Here is a 15,561-nt window from a genome sequence, read left to right as displayed (position 1 = left end):
CACCAGTGAGGGCGCTCCGCCCCGCCGCCGCCGCCACTACCATAGAGCGCGGTCCGCCAAGCTGCCTAGAGCGGCCCCTACATAGCACTTCCGTCGCCAGCGCGGAAGTCGCTCCGGGAGAGGCGTCGGGGCTGGGCCCGGAGCTTCCTCACTGCCGAGCGGTGCCCTCCGGGGGCACCCCAAGAGGCTCCGGCTCGACCCGGGCGCGGGAGGGGGTGGTGGAAAAGGCAGGAACCGGGATCCGCGGGTAACGGGAAACGGGAGCGCCGCCGCTTCCCATTTACGGCGCTGTCGTAAAGGCGCGGACCGGAAAGGTCGTGGTGTTGCTTTGCGGCCGTAGCCCGTGGGTGCTCTGATTGGCTCCGCTGTGACCGCGCCGTGTTCTGATTGGCTTCGCCAGGGCAGCGCCGCGCTCTGATTGGCCCCGTGCGGGGCCGGGGGGCGGTTTGAGCGGCAGCGACCGGCGCGGCGGTGGCTCCGGCACGATGGTGAGTGGCGGCGGGGCCGGGGCCGGGGCCGGGCCGGGGACCGGGACCGGGACCGGGACCGGGACCGGGACCGTGGGGCGGGGGGGTCCGGCTCGATCTGCGGCCATGCCCGGCGCCGGGCCCCGCCGGTGCCTGAGGCCTCTCTCTTCCCCCGCAGCTGCCCCTGTCCCTGTTGAAGACGGCGCAGAACCACCCCATGGTGAGTACCGGCAGCGCGGCCCAGCCCCGGGCCCGCGCCCCCTCCTGGCCCCAGCGGCACCGGTAGCGGTCCGTGTGGCGGGGCTGCGCCGTGACCCGTGTGTCCCGCAGCTGGTGGAGCTGAAGAACGGGGAGACGTACAACGGGCACCTGGTGAGCTGCGACAACTGGATGAACATCAACCTGCGGGAGGTCATCTGCACGTCCCGGGTAAGGCCCGGCCCCCGAGCGGCCCCGCGGGGCCTCCGCCTGGAAGCCGCGTTTACCGTGGTGGTTTATAGCATCCACAGCGAAGGCTCGGGTGCTCCTGCGGGGCAGCGCTGACCACGGCACGCAGGTGCTGTGTGAGCCTCTCCTAGAGCCATCGAATCCCAGCCTGGCTTGGGTTGGAAGGGACCTTAAAGCTCCCCCAGTTCCAACCCCCTGCCACGGGCAGGGACCCCTTCCCCTGGAGCTTTCCCCTGTGAGAGGGTTCTCAGTGTGGGGCTGGAGGCCCCGTGCTGTGGCTGTGCTGAGATGGGTGTCCCAAGGATGGAGCCTCTTCCATCACGCGCTGTTTGAGACGCAAAGTCTGCTTCAAGCCCTGTGCTTGATTTATGTACTTGCTCCTCTTAACTCTCCACAACACAGGAGGCCGTTGTTTACCCGCTCTGCACTGTCTGGTACTTTTGCCCTTGGCCAGAGTTGCTCCCAAAGATTGTGATCAGTGTTTTGGGCTTTGACCTCTGTCAGAAGTGTCTGGTCTTGTCCCTGCCAGGCGTCTGCTGAGAGGAGCAGCAGCCGGATGGATGCGAGAGCCTGGCAGAGCTCCTTGTGCTCCTGAAAACCTCTCTGCAAGCCCCCAGGAGCTGTTGTTGTGAGCCTGGAGAGGAGAAGCTGCGCGGAGCCCTCAGAGCAGCTTCCAGGGTCTGAAGGGAGCTACAAGGATGCTGGAGAGGGGCTCTTCATCAGGGACCGTAGGGATGGGACAAGGGGTGATGGGTTCAAACTGAAACAGGGAGGTTCAGGTTAGATCTAAGGAAGAAGTTCTTTACGGTGAGGGTGCTGAGGCGCTGGCACAGGGTGCCCAGAGAAGCTGTGGCTGCCCCATCCCTGGCAGTGCTCAAGGCCAGGTTGGACACAGGGGCTTGGAGCAAGCTGCTCCAGTGGAAGGGGTCCCTGCCCATGGCAGGGGTTGGAGCTGGAGGAGCTTTAAGGTCCCTTCCAACCCAAACCAGGCTGGGATTCTCTGACAGTGCTGGGGCACAGAGGCGCGTTTGATGCGGAGAATCGCCCCTTGAGCAAGGTTTGAGAGGAACCTTTGGGGCTAAGAGATGGAAAACGGGAGCAAACCCTCCCCTGTGCCCTTGCCATGGGTGCCACAAGGATCTCCAGGCATCCTGGCAGCCTCTGCCAGCCTTGAGATACCCAAACGCCTCCAAAGGCCGGGTGGAAGCGGAGCTGGAGCCGCTCCGGGGCTGTTACTGGTGGCACTGGTGGGGACTGGCCGCTAGATGGCACGGAGCGGCGGCCGAGCCCGGCCCAGGCCGGGAGGCGCTTGTTTACTGCGGGGAGGCCGGAACGAGGAAGCGGAGGAGCTGCCTCCGTCCCTTCCCTTACCCCGAGCCAAGGAGCAGCCGGGCGGGCCCGGGGCAGGGCGGGGTCTGGCGGGTGTCTCTTGGAAGGGAGCTGTTTCTGCCTTGTCTTGTGTGCAAAGGACTTGCCCGGGCAGGCAGAGGCGCCCCAAATAACTCCTGGGGTGTGTGTGTGGAACCGTTTCATCCCAGGGGAGCAGGAACGAGGCGTTCCTGCTTCTGCTCCTCTGGGACACCGCAGATGCCTCTTCCACATGCTGCTGCTTGAGGCTGGGCTGGAGCCATCCCATCTGCAGCCAGCCCCTGCTGGAGCTGCGGGATGAGGCGGGTCCCTGTCCCTCCTCCCACTGACATCATGGGCAGCCGAGTTGTTGTTCAGCTCCGTTCCTATTCCCAGAGCCGCTCCCGGGATGCAGGAGCTCAAACCCTCCTAGGTTGTGTCCTAGGAAAGCCCTGGTGCTGGTGCCCAACCAACAAACCCAGTGTGGAGATCCTGGCTCCGTAACGGGGCACTTGAAGACTTTCTTTTCTCTATCAAGAGCCCACCAGCTCCTTGTTTCCACAGCTGCAGTTGCCCTGCTCTGCTGGCACAGAGCCCACAGCTCCGGAGCTGCCTCCCTGCTCCATCCCCACCCAGAGGAGCGCAGCAGGGAGGTGACTCCCAGCTGGGGCTGCTGGAGGACAAACCCGGCCATGCCTTTGCTGCAGCTCTGGTTTCTCTTACCCGAGCTTTTGGAGCTCCCCACGTTGGCCTCTCCAGCCCCACTTTTGATTCCCCTTCTTAGAAGGGAAGGTGCTCGTTTCCTCAGCCTCCTCTTCTTCTGCTTGCAGCAAGTGTCAGAGGCAGTGAATTGAAAGTGCAGTCGCTCGTGGCTCAGTGCCCTCCCCAGCCTGCAGGGCTCCGTGTCCTGGAGGGAAAAACCCACCCGTTTGTGCTCCCTTTTTCAGATAACGCTCTCGGAAAAGGTCTCTGGAGCTCTCACGTGCTCCAGATGTGATGGAAACCCTCAAAATGCCCCAGAAGTAGCTAAAAAAGCCCCAGGTTTTGTTTGTAACCCAGTGTGTTGCTCCCCATTAGGATGGAGACAAGTTCTGGAGGATGCCAGAGTGCTACATTCGTGGCAGCACCATTAAATACCTGCGGATCCCCGATGAGATCATTGACATGGTGAAAGAAGAGGTGGTGTCCAAGGGCAGAGGCCGTGGTGGGATGCAACAGCAGAAGCAACAGAAGGGCCGTGGCATTGGAGGTGCTGGACGAGGTAATGCTCCTCTTTGGTTTTCAGGGCAAGGAATGGCTCCTGCTTCCCGGCTTGAACCCCGGCTGCGTGGCTGGGAGAAGCTGGAGCCACTCCAGTGCAGGATCTAGTCCAGTTCATGTGTGTTGCCTCGCCTGTGAGGCAGCTTCTGCCAAAGAATAGGAAGGATTCATGCCAGGGATGTGCCTCCCTCGTTCCTGGGGTTGGGCAGGAGCTTAAGAGAGTCTGAACTTGACTCTTTCTACCCCTCCTGGCTAGTTTGGGAGCGTGGCTCAATGAACCTGGTCTCTCTTAGCTTAAAGAGGCAGGGAGGGGAACAAATGGCTGCTCTGTTTGGAACCAGGCTGAGCTCTGACCGTGGCACTGCTAAAAACCCATCCGCTTCCATTGGAATGGCGCTTTGGATCTCCTGCCTTGTTGGTTGATTTATTGTCTACCCCAGGGGTTGTGCTTCTCCTGCTCTGCGTGAAGAACTCGTGCTTCCCATCAAAGGGGAGGTCGCTGTTCGGGAAGAAATAGGTCACAAAAGGAAACTCTTCCTTCCCTGTCCCACTTCCTGGGCTGAGCTGAGCTCAGGGCACTTCACCTCGGGGATGGCTTGTTCTTTCCTTCCCAAATGGCCCTGCTGGAAGCCTGAGAGCTGTTCCTCTCCTTGCCTGCTCACCCCTCCTGCCGCCTCCTTGCCATTCGTTCTGTGCTCACATCGCTCAGCCTTGGCGTCACTCTTGGGCCAGGCTTAGCCTGCAGCAGGAGCTTCAGATCCTGAGTGTGCTCCCTTGCTCCAACACCGCTTGGGAGATCCTGGGCTTTGGAAGGAGCCCTGAGGCCTGAGCCATGGTTGAGGTCTCTGCAGGGCACCCTTCAGAAGCCACCTATGCAAGGATCCCAGTGGGAAGCTGGGCACTACCTGGGGCCATCCCAGGACCTTGGGGAGGGGAAAACCCTGGAGCCTTGTGCTGCCCTGGGACCTCCTGGCAGCTCCCAACACATCGAAGTGACCTTTACAAAGCTGAAGGCGCCTTTCTTTTTCCCTCCTTCCCTTTCTCCCTTTGGCAGAGCAGCTTTTTGGATGTGGTTACTTGGACAAACAGTTTGGCTGCTCTGTTTTCTCTGCTGTGGAAATACCCACCTTGGGAGAGCGGAGCGGAGCCCAGCTCCGTCGGAGGTGGAGTTCCCTGCTGCTCCTATGTGCAGCCTCAATGTGCTGATGGAATATGTTAAAGGGAAGCTTTGGTATTTGCTAATTAGCTCCAAGCTTTGGCTCCCATTAGTGAGACATGAAGGGAGGAGGAGGGGAAGGGGGAAAAAGAAAGGCAGGACACGTTGGTTGGGAGGCCAGCAGGCAGGAGGGAAGCTGGAATTGAGCACGCACTTGAAAGGATTATTGTTCCTGACACTGGGAATCCTCCTGGCTTTTACTTCTCAGCTTGCCAGACCCAGGAGTGGGGCAGCCTTAGCTCAGCCTCGCTGGGAGCATCCCCAGCACTGCAGGGTTAGGAGTCATCCTCTGCCTCTGGTTGAGGCACGTCCCCTCCAGGGAGCAAGCAGAGGGCTCTAGAGAAGCCCTTGTGCCTGGTGCCTGCCCTGGGTCTCCTCTGGGCTCTGCCTCGTGGGCTGGGATGGATCCAGAGCCCCTTGAGCACTGAGATCAGTGTCAGTGCCTGGCATTGCTGTGGGGCTGGGGTGACTCTGCAGAGAGGGGGGGCCCAGCAGTGGGTCCCAGGGTGGCTTCTGCAGCCAAACCAAGTCCCCCTCTTCCTTGTTTCAGCTTGCAGAGGACACACATAGAACCCGCTCATCCCACTGCTCTTAAACCAGTGCTGCTTCCATGGATCCATTTTTCAGGAGTTAATTCAACAGAGGGCGAGAGCACGGCTCTAGGGCAGGGAACACACCAGCGAGGTACAGCTGAGGAGGGGGAATCCATTGATGCACCTTATAAATCCAGGCTGTGGAATGGAGAAGGGAGAAATGCAAAAGTCCTGTTTCTAAGGCTGGAAAAGAGGGAGGCACATGGAGAACTACAGCTCCGGGCAGCTGGGAGACGTTGCAGTGATGCTCTTACCCCCCTGCTCTTTCTTTCTGCCCCATAGGTGTGTTTGGTGGCCGTGGCCGAGGGATCCCAGGCAGCGGAAGAGGCCAGCAGGAGAAAAAGCCAGGCAGACAAGCAGCAAAGCAGTGAGCTTGGCTGGGGCCGGGGCTGCGATGCCCATGGGGTTTCCACCGCAGGATTGCCATGTGTTCAAAAGTGTCCCCTTCCTCCTCTTCCGCCCATCGAGCTGGGCCCAAATCATGTCCTTTGGAAGCCCCCTCACAATTCCATGTGGTAAAAAGTGGAGTTATTTGCTCCTTGTAGTAGGCAAATCATTGGATTTACTTAAACTGCCCCATTCCCTGTTCAGGAGCTTTGGTTCTGCTGCTCCTGGGAGTGAAAATACTTTAGTTTTCCAGGCTCCCCAGGTTTCGTTGGAAGGATGATCCTGCTCCATGGTACCAGATCAAAGGCAAGCAAACGCCTGCTGGATGGTTTGGAATCTTTCTTTTTATACTTGAGACTTGTTTTGTACCAGATGGGAGTGCTTTGGGTTGCAAACACCCAACTCCAGGACCTTGTATCTTCCTGTGAGTAGCCTTAAGGGTTTTGGGGTGGTTTAGAAACAGCCAACCTGGAAGCTGTTGACTGCTTCTCTTCCTGGCCAGTCCCTCCTGTCTTTCTCCTATGGCTTAAGGCAGGACTTGGGACAAACGTTCCTTTGGCCTTCAAGGGTTGTTCCTAAGAGAACTGAGTGATAAATGAGCATCTCCCAGTGAGTGTGTGGCTGAGTTGACTTCAGAGGGAAGTTCCCTCAGATGGAAAAGGCTTTTCTGGGATGTTTGTGTCCCCCCAACTCTTTATTTCCCTCTTATTTCCCTTCTCCCCCCCCCCCAAACTTTGCAAACTCAGCGACACAAAGTCCCAAGTGCTGAGATTTCTCCAGCTCATTCCCAACACCTGATGATTCCCTTCCCTCCACCTCCTTTTCTCCTCCTTTTCCAGTCCCTGGGGACACAGACCAGGCTGTGAGCGTGGCCCGGCCGCAGGTTTGGGAAGCTCCTGGGAATTCCCAGCTCAGGTTGTTCCTGTCTTCCAGCCCACGGGCCGCAGGGTCCCGTGAGCAAAACGCACCCACGAAACATCCTGGCTGATGGGAATGGGATGTGGGGAAGGGTCACAGGAGGGGGGAAGAAAGAGGCTCCGGCCTTGCCTCTGCCCCCTGAATGGGTGAAAAAGCTTAATTTTAGGGGAAAAGCTGATCTTGTGACTTGTTCTGAAGAGGATTTGGGGTGGTTTTTTGTTGTTTTGGGGGGTTCCACACCTGATTCCCCCCCCATTGGAGCCTGTTCTCTGCCACTGCTCCGAGGAGGAACATGCTTTTATAGACTTATTTTTTTACTGTTTCTAGACCTCCGTGGTGAGCAGGAATAAACCAACCTCTGCCAAGCGGTTCCCTCTCTGTCTGTACCGGTGCTGAGCCCCGCCGGACCCCGGCCACACCTCAACCCTTGCTGTAAGCAGCAAACCCCCAAGCAGATGGGCTTAAACCGTTCCAGCAGCAGCCTCCTTGCCTCGGCGAGCAGGCTTCTGCCCGGAGCCGCTTCCAGGCGTTGGGAATGGGGCACACGTGTCCTCCTCCCTGCTGGAAACTCACCATCAACGCCCGGGTGGCATTTGAACAAAGCCCGGCCCGAGCCCTGTGTCAGACTTTCCCTTCCCAACCTGCTCCCTCCCTTTCGAGTCCCTCCAGCCGCAGAACCTCCCCATGTTCCCAGTGCACGAGGAAGCGGTGGCGGCGCTGGCTGGATAAAGCCCTGCAACAATGGGGCCTTTGGCTTGGGAACAGGGCAGAGTCCTCCAGGCCTTCCTTACCTCCTGCTTGGAGCTCTGGGCTCGGGCCTGGGAGCTGCTGAGGTTCTGCTGTTGTTCAAAGACAAGCCCAGGCTCCTGCAGCCTTTCCTAAAGCCTCCCCCTTGCTTTTCCACCCCTGGAAGGCCAGCGGGGACGAACCTCCCTGTGCAGCAGCGGGATGGGTGGATGCTGGCTCTGTCCAAGCAGCACTGAGCATGGGCAGCGCTGCCCCCGTTGCCTGTGCTTTTAGGGCTTTCTGCCCCAAAACGGAGTGTTTGGGGCTGCTGTTTGCTGGAAAACCACAGCAAGGCAAGAACAAGCCAGGGAGGAGCGAGATGAGAGCCACAGCCAGGGAGGAGGAGGAAGGGCTGAGGGGGGGGTTCAGCCTGGCAGGACCTGGCTGGGTAGGACCCAAGGGGGCCACCATGGCCCCGTCCCTGCTGCCGGTGCCACCGTGGCCGTGCCGGTGGCTCCGTGACTCATGGCTCCGGTGCCTCAGCACAGGAATAGTTCCCCAGCAGCCGCCTGCGACGCGGAGGGAGTGGCTGCCCAAATACTTGAGGGCTGCGCTAAGCAACTAAAAATACACGTCAAAGCCTCCTCCTCCTCCTCCTCCCCCTCCCCGTCGTGTTTTCCTCCTTTCTTTATGGGGTTTTTTATAACGATGATGTTTTTCGTGCCTGGGTTCACTGGCGGAGGCCCCCGGGGCCATCACAGCCCTTTGGGACCAGCGTGGGGTTGGCTTTTGGGGGCAGGCGCTGGTGGCCGCTGACTTCTTGTATTCCCTGCTCTGTTCTTCTCTCTCCCCCTGCGGCAGTGACTAAGAGGCAGCTTCCCCTGTGAGCCCTGAGCCCACGGAGCACATCCTGGGCCAGCAACCGCTCTCCCTTGTTGCCTTTATCCGGGAGCAGGGCAATGCGGGTGCATCCGTGGTAGCTCCTGAGCATCTCACGTTGGGGCTGTGGGTGTCCAGCAGTGCTGTGGCACCTTGTCTGGTTGAAGCACTCTCAAGCACCACTGGCATCAAGGAGCTTGGAATGATCCCATGGGAAGAGTGGGTCCTGCCGCAAGGATGCTCTGGCGACCGTGGCCCTGTCTGAGGTCCGGTGGTGGCAGCGGTGACACGGGCTCATCCCAAACCCTCACCGCCTGCTCCAGGGTAAATATATCCCGGCTGGCAGGTGGGAAGCGCAGCGTGACTCAGGGGGTGCTCGGCGCCGCCGGGAATAGCAGCTCCGTCCCCGAGCCGAGGTGACGGTGGCACTGCCACCAGCCCCATGGGCAGCGACCTGCTCCCCACGTCGGTGCCCTCCCAGGGGGCAGAAGGAGCTGAATCACGGCCCTCATTAAATGCTCATTAAGAAAATGAAGCTGCCACCTCGCTGCAGGCATTGAGCTGCCATCGGTGGTGCCTCCGGTTTGGGGACAAGGGACATGTGGGATGAGCACCAGTGGCGATGGGGGTGATGCGGCAGGATGAGGACGGGGTGCTGTGACCCTTGCAGAGATGGGGTTTTGCTGGTGGGTGCTGGTGGCTGGGCCCAGCCGGAGCACAGATCGTGGCTTGTGGATCATGGATCTTGGCTCAGGGATCGTGGCTCATGGATCACGGCTCATGGCTCGCATCCCTGGCCACGAGCCAGCCGCTCTTCCAGGGAGGCCCTGGGGCCGGTTCGTTCCTCCTGCAACTGATTAAAGCACCTTCAGCTGAAGCTGGTTCTCATTTCATCCTGCTGCAGCCCCATCGCGATGGGGGTGCAGGCAGGAGCACGTACACGGACACCAGGAGCACATCCATGGATACCCATGGGGTGCAGGCAGCCCTGTCCACGGGCGCATCCCCACCGGATGGGGATGGATGCCCTGGGGCAGGAGGAGCTGCTCCCCCGGTCCCCATCCATCGCTGTGCCAGGACGGGACGCCAGAACCTGCCGGTCCGGCCACACCGCTCCCTAATGATGGGCTTGCAGCGGAAACAGGGACAGGGAGCCCGGGCCCAACCCCCCCGGGGCACCGGCACCGGGGGCCGGGGCTGGGGCAGCCCGAGGGGAAGGCGCTGATTTGGGCTTTCATCAAGGCTTTGGCTGGGCTTCCATCGGCTGCGGTGGGTCCCAGCCTTGTCCTGGTCGTCACCGGTGTCCCCTGCGGCCTGAGCCGAGCCCCGTCCTCGCTGCCCTCATCCGCCCCCCCCCACCTCGGCACCGGGTTCCCCCCGCGACCCCCCGACGGGGGCCGCATCCTGCCGGTGCCGGGGGGGTTATCGGCGGCCATCGGCCCTGACGTCAGCCGCTGACGCCGATCCGCCCCCTCAGCCGCCCGCGGGCCTGGCCGGCCGTGACGTGCGGCGGCACCGCCGCTTAACCCCTTCCGCACCGCCGGTACCGCGGGGGGGGGGGGGGGGGCCGCAGGGGTCCTTTGTGCCGCGGCAGCAGGGAACAGCCGCGGTGGGAGCCCCCCCCACCCGTGGTGAACCGGGCGGCGGCTCCGGTGCCACCGGGACACAGCGGCGGTAGTGCCGGGGAGGGGGGGGGCCGGCCCGCACAGACAACGGCCCGGCCGCTCCCGGTGTGTTTGGGTCGTTGACCTCCGGTGCCTTTTCCCGGTGCCCGGTGGCAGATCCCGGTACCCGGTGCCCTTCTCGCAGCCCCGGTGCCCGTTTTCCCGGTGCCCCCTTTCCCAGCTCCCGGTGCCCTGCTCCCATTGCCCGGTGTCAGGTCCCGCTCCCCGGTCCCCGTCCCCGGTCCCGCCCCTCCCTTTTGTGCCCATCATCCCCGGCGGGGCGCGCGCGCGCCTTCTCGGGGCCACGTGACCGCCCCCTCCCCCGCCTTGACGTCAGCCCAGGGGCCCTCGCGCTGTTGTCCCGTTTACCCTCCGGTTGCCCCGGTAACGGCGAGGGGAGGGAGGGGGGGAGGGGCAGGAGTGGGCGTGGCCCCGCCCCCACCCCCCCCTCCGCGCGCGCTCGCGGGTCCCGCCCTCCCCGTGTGTGGAGGGGGGAGGGGGAGAGAAAAGTGGGCGGGGCGAGGACGTCATCTGCAGCCAATGGCGGCTCGGCGCGGTGACGTCACCGCGGCGGCGCCGCCGATAAAAGGCGGCGAGAGGCGGCGCGGCGGCGGCAGACGCGTGTGTGCGCGCGGGAGCGGCGTCGCGGCCGGTGCTACCGGTACCTCCGGTTCCCCTTCCCCCCCTCCCCTTTCCCTCCGTGCTCCTTTCCCCCCCTCCCCCCGTCCCGGCCCCGTTCCCCCGCAGCCGGGCGGGGGAGGAGGATGGAAACACCCTTCTACCATGATGATGTGTTGAGCGGGCTCGGCACCGGCTTCGCCCCGTCCTCCGGTAGCACCGGGCTCCTCCTGCCTTTCCCCGGCGGCAGCATGATGAAGAAGGACGCGCTCGGGATGGCTTTACCGGAACAAGTCGCGGCGGCTTTGAAAGCACCGGGTGCGTCCAGCGGCGAGGCGGCGGGGCTGCTGGGCTCGGCCGAGCTGGGGCTGCTGAAGCTGGCGTCCCCCGAGCTGGAGCGGCTCATCATCCAGTCCAACGGGCTGGTCACCACCACGCCGACCACCGGCCAGTTCATCTACCCCAAAGCGGCCGCCTCCGAGGAGCAGGAGTTCGCCGAGGGCTTCGTGAAGGCGCTGGAGGACTTGCACAAGCAGAACCAGTTGGGCGGCGGCGCGGCGGGGAGCGGCGGGGCAGCGGCTGCCGGAGGAGGAACCGGCGGGGCGGGCGGCAGCGGCGCGGGCGAGCTGCCCGCCGCCGGGCTGGCCCCGGAGCCGCCGGTGTACGCCAACCTCAGCAGTTACCCGGCCGTGAGCTACGCCGCCGACCCCGGCCCCTTCGCGGCGCCCCCTCCGCGGCTGCCGCCGCCGCCGCCGCCTCCTCCTCCTCCGTTAAAGGACGAGCCTCAGATCGTGCCGGAGGTGCCGAGCTTCGGGGAGAGCCCCCCGCTCTCCCCCATCGACATGGACACGCAGGAGCGGATCAAGGCGGAACGGAAGCGGCTGAGGAATCGCATCGCCGCTTCCAAGTGCCGCAAGAGGAAGCTGGAGCGGATCTCCCGCCTGGAGGAGAAGGTGAAGAGCCTCAAGAGCCAGAACACGGAGCTGGCCTCCACCGCCAGCCTGCTCCGGGAGCAGGTCGCCCAGCTCAAGCAGAAGGTCCTCAGCCACGTCAACAGCGGCTGCCAGCTCCTGCCGCAGCACCAGCACCAGGTCCCCGCGTACTGACCCTCGACGGAGCGGGGGGGACGCCCCCTGCACCCCGCTTTGCTCCCCGGGCACGGACTGAAGGCGCCCGGGGGTGGACTTGAGGGGGCCCCGCGGGACTCGATGGGGGGGCCACGGACACAGCGTTCCCGGGGGGGGGCGGGGGCCGCCCCGCGAACGGACTGAGGGGGGGGGACCCCGGCACCCCCCGCGCCCGACACATTCCAGTGAGGCCCCAGTAAAACCCCAGGACACGGAGCCCGGCTCCTGGCTCTCTGCTGCGCCGGGGGGGGGGAACGGACGGGGCGGCGCGGGCAGGAAGCAGCGCGGCCGGCTGCCATCTTGGGGCGGGGGGGGGGGGGAATGGGGAAAGGGGGGGTTGGGAAGGGATTGGGGGTGCCTGTGGGGGGAGTGGGGGTGAAGGAAGGGAGGTTCTGAGGGTCCTTGGGGGGTAAGGGGGTGTTGGGGGCCGGGGGGGTTGGGAAGAAGGGGACTCGTGATTGGGGAGGGTTTGGGTGTTGGGGGGAACCTCGGGCTGGGGGGGGGGTTGGGACTCCCTTGGGGGGGAGCGGGGGCTCCCTTGGGGGGGTCTGGGGGGGTTTGGGCTCACTTGGGGGTGTTGTGGGGCGGTCCCTGTGGAAGGGGATGTGAGGGGAGCCCGGCGGCTGCTCCTGCCGGTGGCTCTGTCCCAGCTGAGGGACCCCTTGGGGCTGCTGGCGCCTCCATGGGGGGGGGGTCTGACCCCCCTGCCCCGGCACCCCGGGGTCACCCCACAGCAGCCGCCTGGGCCCCGCTGGGGTTGAGGCTCCGCAGCTCCTCCCTGGGCTTTGGCAGCTGCCTTCGCTTCCTGGCACCTCCATCGCTCCTCCTCCTCGTCCCCCACCTGCGGAGCCTGCTCCCGGCTCCATCCCATGGGGCAGCACCCAGGGATGTGCGGACGTTGGCCCCGCCGTGTCCCGGCCGGGCCGGGCCGGGCCCACACCGGCATCACCGCGGTCCCCGGGGCACCGGGGCCCTGCTCGGGGTGGTGGCAGCGGCCGGGTTTGGCCTCCCGGAGGAGGCTCCTTCCCCGCCACGCGGAACATGGCTGCGCTGCGCCCCGGATGTGCCGCTCGGTGCGGGCATGGACGGCGCGGCCGCACAACCGGTGCAGCCCCACGGCTGCCCCCAGCACCGGGGCTGGTGTCCCCGTGTCCTCACATGGCCCCGGTCCCCGGGTCACCACATCCCTGTGTCCTCAGATCCCTGCGTGCCCAGGGCTCCATGTCCCGACATGCCCGTGTTCCTGCACTCCGTGTCCCCACATCCCTTTGTCCCCGGCTCCCTTTGTCCCCACATCTCCCGTATCCCCCCTTCCCGGGGCGCTGCAGGCAGCGCTGGCTCCCGGTGCTCGGGATGCGCTCCCGGTCCGGGGGTTGGGGGGGGGGGGTTCCTGCGTTGCGGTACCAGCAGGAGGCGCCGCGGGCGGGGCGGCCCCCGCCTCCCCCGGGGCGGATAAAGGCCGCGGTCGGTGCCGGTGCCCGGGGCGGCGGCATGGCCCGGTGCGCGCTGCGCCTGCTGCTCTGCTGCGCCGCTGCCCTGCTCGCCGCAGGTACCGGGGATAGGGGTCCCGGTGGGGGCTGTGTGCGCCGGTGGCACCGAGGGCGGGGGCTCCGTAGCCTCCCCCGCGGCCCTGCAGCACTGGGGAGGGACAAGAATGGGGTTACTGGGGGGTCCTGCCCTGCTCAGTGGGGCCGCATCCAGCCCTGCCGGGGGTGTCCGGAGCCCCACGGCACCGGGGGGGGGGGTGTCCCAGGACCCGTTTTGGGGAGTGTTCACCTGCGGCCGGCAGCACCCGGGGCAGGATGCGGCTCCGGTGCTGCCAAACCGGCTCACGGGGGTGCGGGTGCTCCGGTACCACCCTGGGGACAAAGGGCCCTGGTGCCTGTGCTGCTGTGGGCCCCCTGTTTCCAGCCTGGACCCCCAGCATCCCCCCCTGCACCCTGAGGTGCCTCTTTGTGCTTATCCCAGCACAGAAGCTGGTCCCCAACGCCGAGCGCTTGGCCATGGCTGTTTGCTGCCATTCCAGCATATGGGAACGGCCCATCCTGGTGGGTCTGGTGGCTGTGGGGACCCCCAGCACCATACACGCTGGGTGCTGGCTGTGCCATGGGGCCAGGCTGGCCCTGCTCCTCCCCTTGTGCAAACAGGGTAAGGCAGATAAAGGCACTGCCCAGCAAACGCTGCCATGTCCCACATGGGCACGGCTCCGGTGTGTGCCACCGAGGCCGGGCTGGCACACGTCCCTGTGCCATGCACATGCCTTCCACTGCCACACGTTTGTCCCCAGCGGCGCTGCGCCTGTGCCAGGATGGCCTGGGACAAGGCTCTTCCTGACCCGGGGTTTCTGGGATCTGCTGTTGGCCGAATCCCGGTTTTCTGGTCCTCTCTGTGTCTTTGCTGACCAGGTCTCTCCTCCACGCTCTAGATACAGCCCATGGCCACAGTACTGGCTCAGGGACAGAAGCGTCACCCTTCCCATCCAGTTCAGTCACAGCCACCAGCCTGGGGACACCCGATGTGTTTCCATCTGGCTCTGACACGGGGACGGCCGATGTGTCTCCAACCAGCAAAGCAGCAGCATCTACAACACCGCCTCCCAGCCCAGGCACCGCAGTGTCCCCGTCCAGCACGCCGGCCTCAACGGTGCTTAAGGCTTCCGACACAGCTGCGACATCAGATCCACCAGCACCAACATCTTCACCCCACCCAGCCACAGCATCGTCTCCCTCTGGGATAACGGGGTCACCAGGAGCTCTGACAAACCCAACATCCAACACAACCACGGCACCGTCTCCATCCAGGACACCGGGCTCGGTGGAAGCAACGTCTCCATCCAACACAACCGTGGCACCGTCTCCATCCCACCCGGCCGTGCCCAGCTCTGCGGCCACAGGACATCCCTCCAGCTCCACGGCGGCACCAGCCCCATCCTCACCCGGGTCCTCCAAGCCCCCTCCTGCTCCCAGCTCCCCCACAGTGAGCCCCGGTCCCACCAGCACCAGAACGGCACCAGCCATGGGCACCAGCGCCGTGGTTGGCAGCTCCGGTGAGAGCCAGGCCGGGGGGGGCATCGTGCAGGCAGGGAGCCCCCGGACCTGTGGCCATGGGCACAGCAGCAGCCCTGGGACCCCCTAAACTCCCTGCTCACAATGGGGCAGAGGGGCTCAGGGGTGCTGGTGCCTGGGTGAGCCCAGAGCCCCCCTGGGCTGCCCCATCCTCCTTGGACCCCATCCCTAACCCTGGAGGGGATGTGGGAGCCGGGTGCTGGGGCTGTGAGGGGTGGAACAGTGCTGGTAGTGGGAGCTGGAGCCAGTTCTGAGCCCCTCTCTCCCCAAGCCCCCCTGTGGTGCTTGGGCACAAGGCTTGGCAATGCTATGGGGGGTAACGGGGTGCCCATTTCGACCCCACAGCACAGCCCCCCACCAAACCCAGCCCTGCCGTGGTCGCCATCATCTGCCTCTTCATCTGCCTGCTGGTGGGGGGAGCAGCGCTGCTGCTGGTGCGGCTGTCCCGGCGCAGGAGCCCCCGCTTCCAGCACTTGGACGAGGTGCCCATGGTGCGGGAGGGACCGGGGGGCGGCGGGGGGGGAACCGGCAGTGACCGGGGGGGGGGGGGGCAGTGGGGGCCGTGCTGTGGGCACTCACCCCACTCTTTGTCTCTCTTTCCTAGAGCAACCCAGGTGACCCCCCCGCTGCTCAATAAAGAAGCTGCTGCCTTGGCTCTGGTTCCCCCTCTGCTCTGCTCCATCCCCAGGGACAAAGCCCGGTCCCAGGGGGAGGCCTCGACCGCTTTTGGGGTTCCCCCCCCCCCCCCAGGCTGGAGGCCACGGGGTGGGTGCGCTGCTGCGCTGGGGGCCACGCAGCCCCCCCCCCCCCCCCCGGCGCGGTGGGGTGGGATGGGATGGGAGGGAGC

At 64.6% G+C, this 15,561-nt stretch overlaps 3 protein-coding genes across 3 annotated transcripts; all 3 read left to right on the top strand.

The window, feature by feature from the left end:
• The first annotated feature begins 96 nt into the window (after positions 1-96).
• On the top strand, positions 97-7,000 carry LSM4 (LSM4 homolog, U6 small nuclear RNA and mRNA degradation associated). Its single transcript, XM_065699794.1, has 5 exons — positions 97-488; positions 646-687; positions 798-896; positions 3,339-3,522; positions 5,613-7,000. The coding sequence occupies exons 1-5, from the start codon at positions 486-488 to the stop codon at positions 5,699-5,701; spliced, it is 417 nt and encodes a 138-aa protein (XP_065555866.1). The 5' UTR covers positions 97-485; the 3' UTR covers positions 5,702-7,000.
• A 3,528-nt stretch (positions 7,001-10,528) lies between these two features.
• On the top strand, positions 10,529-11,865 carry JUND (JunD proto-oncogene, AP-1 transcription factor subunit). The gene has a single exon (XM_065699788.1). It carries the CDS (start codon positions 10,669-10,671, stop codon positions 11,626-11,628), a length of 960 nt encoding a protein of 319 aa, XP_065555860.1. The 5' UTR covers positions 10,529-10,668; the 3' UTR covers positions 11,629-11,865.
• A 1,217-nt stretch (positions 11,866-13,082) lies between these two features.
• On the top strand, positions 13,083-15,369 carry CIST1 (colon, intestine and stomach enriched 1). The gene is made up of 4 exons (XM_065699789.1): positions 13,083-13,198; positions 14,075-14,695; positions 15,060-15,205; positions 15,319-15,369. Exons 1-4 carry the CDS (start codon positions 13,141-13,143, stop codon positions 15,349-15,351), a joined length of 858 nt encoding a protein of 285 aa, XP_065555861.1. The 5' UTR covers positions 13,083-13,140; the 3' UTR covers positions 15,352-15,369.
• Positions 15,370-15,561: the final 192 nt, after the last annotated feature.

Source organism: Lathamus discolor, chromosome 21 (assembly GCF_037157495.1).
Source record: "Lathamus discolor isolate bLatDis1 chromosome 21, bLatDis1.hap1, whole genome shotgun sequence".
In the NCBI taxonomy this organism is placed as follows: Eukaryota; Metazoa; Chordata; class Aves; order Psittaciformes; family Psittacidae; genus Lathamus; species Lathamus discolor.
The sequence above is the reverse complement of the archived record's forward strand: the minus strand, read 5'-3'. Positions and strand labels throughout refer to the sequence as shown.